Source organism: Mesoplodon bidens, assembly GCF_964165515.1.
Source record: "Mesoplodon bidens genome assembly, chromosome: 3".
Taxonomy (NCBI): Eukaryota; Metazoa; Chordata; class Mammalia; order Artiodactyla; family Ziphiidae; genus Mesoplodon; species Mesoplodon bidens.
Window position 1 is genome coordinate 94739430 of NC_138178.1, and position 5084 is coordinate 94744513.

Below are 5084 nucleotides of genomic sequence, written 5' to 3' on the forward strand. Positions count from 1 at the left end.
CCATGGGCATGGCTGGCCCAGCCTCCTATTCTCCATCCCCTGGTGGGTCTGGGATCTCTGGAGAGCAGTGGGGAACGGGTCACACTGAGGCCTGTCCTCTACTACCCTGACTGTATTCCTCCCACATTACCCACAACTTCCTCTGAATCTAAGTCAGCAAAAGACTGCCCCTCACTCAACCTCCTTGCCTTCCTTATAATTCTCAATGCCAGGAATAACCTCCCCTTGTTCACACAATGATCTCCCTTTTCATCTGAGGGCCTCCTCAGTCAAGAAGTATCCCTGCCTAAGAGGAGGAATATCTCTTACTTAGCTTCAGGGAATAATCGTGTAGATGTGCTCTAGACCTGGAGCCGTTCCTAATGGGGCTTGCCCTTTGGTGGCATCCCAGAAGCTGAGTTAGTGAACTGGTATGGCTTATGGGAAGCTCCCAAAGGCTCCATGGTATGATGATGGCCCACTGCACTAGCCCTAGCAAGTTACAACTTGTCTTACGTACTCTACCTTCAAGCTCCCTCTCCTGACCTGGGGAAAGAGACATCGGGGGGACTTGGTGGACACACAGGAGCTCAGAAGGAGAATCAGAGATGTTGACTTTGTATACAAAATGGCTTTATTAAAAATTCAGCTATTAGGAAAACAAAGCCTTCTCAAAGGTTCTATCAGAAAGTACAAATTTTAAATAAATGCATCAGAAAAGTGGCAGCCAGATACACAGGCCACAGTCACAATCCTGGGGGATGGGAGAGAGTGCCCAGAGTCCCAAGAAGAGGCTGGGCACAGGGGTCTTTGGATGCTGCAGGGCCAGGTCCTGGAAGGGCCCTTTCAGTTTTTCTTTCCTTGGAAAAAAGGGAAAGAACCCGGCAAGTGTAGGAAATTCTTAAGTCTGAAGCGGAACGATACAAAAGTCATTTATAAGGCACGACTGCTGACTCCAGCCCTGAGGCAAATGGAGTGGATGAACGGGTGATCAGAGCCACAGGGCCCCCCGCTGTGGTCATCTCCTGATTGGTGCCTCCTCTGGGTTTGGCTACAGGTTAAGTTAAGCTGGCTCAAGTGGACTGCACAATCCCGGCAGGCAGGGCCGTGGAGCCAGTCTTGAGAAGAGTTGTGTTGCTACACTAGCAAACTGGTATCTAGCCCTGCCAGGGCAAGAAGGATCACACTGGCTCCCAAGCAATCCCCCTATGGAGAGCACCAGGCCAACTGTCCAACCCTGGCCTCTGAACCACTGTGTGCACCCACCCTGGACAAGGAACTTCCAAGGGCAATTCTTTCCACCTAGGCATCTGGAGAAGCCCCAGGCCCCAGAGCCAGGGTTTCTCTGTATGGCAACACAGAAGGTGGCATTGTCAAAACCAGTCCCCAACAACTGCTGGCCCACACCCATGGTCACTTATGACAGGCCTCCCTGGTGACGTTAGGCAGTGGGTAGGCAAAGAGGGAGAAGTCCAGGATATACTTAGGCAGCACGTCCTGCAGCAGGGCCCGTGGGGCACTGCACAGGTGGTAGTGCAGGCTTTCGGGGCTAGCCGGCCGGTACCAGGCCTGGCGAGCTGGGAATCGGACATGGGGCGGTGCCCGCACCCACTCCAGCACCTGGTTGGCATCTGCCTCCAGTCTCTCATAGGAGCCCACAAAGTCGTAGCGCACGGCACAAGGCTGGCACAGGTGGTACACGGGCATCCAATGCTCGTTCATGCGCTCAGGGTCCTCGTCCACCAGGTATCTCAGAAACTCGGGGAAGGTGACATCGTCCCCCGCAGGGCTGGGCCCCGCTCCAGCCCTGTACCGCCTCACTATCTCAGCCCCATAGCGCTGCTGGTACTCTCGGATCTCGCCAAACTTGTTGCGGTAAGCAGAGAGAAGGCGTTCCAAGGGGTCCCGCACAAACAGGAACTTGAAGTAGTGCTGCAGGCGGTAGCGAATCTCATCAGGCCTTAGGTCTGCCAGGAACACCAGGTCGCTGCGGTGGTCCATCTTCAGGCGGACGTCCACGTTGTCCAGGACGCCCGCCAGCACTTTCAGCACCCGCTTCCAGTTCGAGCAGGCCACCTTGGGCACGTAGCAGTAGAGGAAGCGGTAGCGGTCATTCACGAGGATGTGGCGCAGCAGGGTGCGCCGCTGCCCCACCGGCAAGTCCCAGGGGTCCCGGGGCATGCCTGGTTGTCCGCACACTGCCCGCAAGGTCCGGTTACGGACGTCCTGCCTCACCTGTAAGTCCGAGTCCCCCGCATCCAGGGACAGCCTCCCAGGCCTGGGGACCGTCCCACGCCAGACCGCGTCCTCGCGGTTGGGAGGGTGCAGGGGAAGGGGCTTCATCTCGGCCAGGATGCCACGCTCGATCATAAGCAGCAGCCCGCTGGAGGCCACGATAACCGCGAACATTAGCATGGACGGCAGCAGCAGGGGCGGCCCGCCCAGCCCGGCCCGGGCCCTGCCCAGTGGGGCCCGCCTCAGCGCCCGGCCCAGGGGCTCGGCGCCATTTGGGGCCGCCAGCGGGGTCAGCGGGCGGGGGAACATCGTGCTCCCGGGGCGGGGGCCTGCGCCGGCCCGGCCGATCCGAGGGCTGCCCGGGAGGCGGGCTCGGGCTGGGGGCGGGCCCGAGGGCTTGGGCCCGCGGAGCCGGGATGGGGTAGGGGAGCGGAGGGCTGGCGTGAGGCCCCGGCGCGCGCGGGGTTGGCCGACTCCCGGGCTGCGGCGCCGGAGCGGGCGGCGGGCAGCGGGCGGGCGCGGCGAGGGACCTGGGCCGGATGTCCCGCCCGGGCGCTCTCCGCCCCCGGCCCCGCCGTGACACAGGCGCGGGGGCGGGCCCAGGCCGGGGGCGTGGAGAGGGGCGGGCGCCCCTGCTGCGAGGGGGCTGGGAGGGCGCGTGCGGACCCCCACCCTGGAGAGGGCGCCTGAGCCAGGGCCGTCCTGGTCCTCCGCGCTTCGGGTTCAAAAGCTGCCGAGGCCCCGAAGGCAGGAAAGACTCAGGCCGCGGTTCCCTCTCCCGCGCAGCGCGTGCCCTCAGGGAGCTGGAAGGAGAGGACCTGCACGCAACGCCCTGCCGCACACTCTGGCCCGGCCCAGCTCTTACTCCAACAGCGGGTCTGGAGGCAAGGGGCTCCCGCAGTGCTCTCCACCGACTCCCAAATTTGAGTCCCAAATTTCTGGAAGTCTTAATTGCTGGAAGCAGAGTCCCCAGTGTGCTCCTCCTACCCGCCGTGTCCTGGCCACTCCAATAAGGAGGAACTAGACGGTCAGGCACTGACAATGGCTCAGCTCGACGGTGACCCTTAGATTTAAGACTGTACCTAGTGGTTACAGTGTTTATCCACCGCGGAATGCTGAAATGTCTGGAAATGGAATCTTCTCTCCTCTGTCTTCCCTCTTCCAGGCCTGAAGAGGTGGGACACTCTCTGGTGAGGGGCCAGTGACAAGTTGGTGCCTCGTGACCACTGGTGTGGTCAGCACACATTTTGAAGGGTGAGGAGTTGGGGGGCACAGAGCAGCAGCCTCCTTGCCTGGAGTCAGGCGTGCTCAGGGGCACCGGGCTGGCCACGTGGACTAGAGACAGACATGGGGAATGCCTCGGAAGTCAGTAGCCAGCCTTTACTGATCTGAACTGGGCACCTAGCTAAGTATCCAGACTTCACCCTGTTACATGCGGGGAGCCCGTGAGGCTCTGAAACAGTGCCCACATTATTGAGTCAGGTGTCATCTGTTGTATTCATTACCTTCTTTAGTGGTCACAGTCACCCGGGGTGGTAGGTACTATGCGCATCCCCGCTGCACAGCTGAGGAAACAGGCTCAGGGAAGCTGAGACTCTGTGTGGGTTGGTCTGATTCTAAATCTTAAATTCCTAATCACGATCCTTCAGAGATGAATGGAGCACAAACACGGAGGGAGAAAGCAGCTGACCCCAGAACACACTGTACTGAGGAATTCAGAGGATGAGGACTCCTGAAGGATGAGATGAAGCTAAAAGACTCACGCATGGCCCGCCCAATCCTAGCAGTGTGATCACAGCAGATGCGCAAGGGGAAAGAATGGGAAACCTGGTGGGCTTCCAGCTCCTCAGGACAGGCTCCCTACTCTGTCTGAATGCTGGGGTGCATCTCAGGATGCACCAATTCACTGATTTAGAAGTCTGCATCAGGGTTTAGCCCTCACCGAACTGCTCCTTGCTTCCAATAGCACTGAAGGTAGATTTCTGGTTGTGGGATTATTTCTACTGAAATCTTTTTTCTTTTTCTTTTCTTTTAAACGGTAAATACGTCTTCTATACTAGGAGAGGAAAAAACCACTTTGAGAAAGTTTTCGGTAACTGCGTCACACGTGCTCATCTCTGAGCAGTTTTCTGTGTTAGCAGTCACAGTGAGGCAGTCTGAATACAGGAATAGCCACTTACTCTGGGGGAGTCCTTAGACAAAGTACTTGTCTCCACACCAGTTTCCCGTCTGTAAAGTGATGGGATACTGCCCATCTCATGGGACTCTTGTGGACAGCACACTGATGGCAGTGCTGCAGTATGTCCACGATGGTGTCTGTGCCACTAACAAGCTCTATGGAAGTGCAGCTGCCCAGACGTCCTTACAAAATGCAGGAGCGGGTTGGGCAGCCTATCTGCCTCCTAGGAACCCCGACAGCCTTAGGTCCACCCCACCTTGAACACAGTCAACACTGAGGCTTTGGGGCTAGGGCTAGGTTGACTGAACCAAGCGTCCAGGCGGTCTGAGCCCTTGGCCTCATGATGCAGCCTTCATTTCCCCAGCAAGGAGTGCCAGTTGCAAGATACCAAGGCCCTTGAACAGTTTCTGCTGGCCAGTTCTCCAGGGGCATGATCCAAGGTGATGAGGCGGTATCTTCACCATGCAACCACTTGGAGACCAGTTCCCAAGGATTTCACTCAGCCCACCACGATGCGAATAAGTCACCTCCAAGTTCCCATTCCCTCTGTCTCCTCTCCTCCCGCTGTTTCCCCGCACATTCCTGTGCTCTTTGCTTACGGACCTCAGTAAGCCCCTGCACTGCAGTGGTTAAGAATGGTGAGCCCCTCTGCACCCACACACAAAAAGATGACACGACACACAGGAAATGG

At 58.0% G+C, this 5084-nt stretch overlaps 1 protein-coding gene across 1 annotated transcript; it reads right to left on the reverse strand.

Moving 5' to 3' along the window:
- Window positions 1-595: 595 nt before the first annotated feature.
- Window positions 596-2739, reverse strand: CHST14 (carbohydrate sulfotransferase 14). The gene has a single exon (XM_081228940.1). It carries the CDS (start codon window positions 2521-2523, stop codon window positions 1393-1395), a length of 1131 nt encoding a protein of 376 aa, XP_081085066.1. The 5' UTR covers window positions 2524-2739; the 3' UTR covers window positions 596-1392.
- Between the last annotated feature and the right edge of the window lie 2345 nt (window positions 2740-5084).

Excerpts from the sequence above, each read along its gene's own strand:
- CHST14 (XM_081228940.1), bottom strand. The coding sequence starts at position 2,523 with ATGTTCCCCCGCCCGCTGACCCCGCTGGCGGCCCCAAATGGCGCCGAG.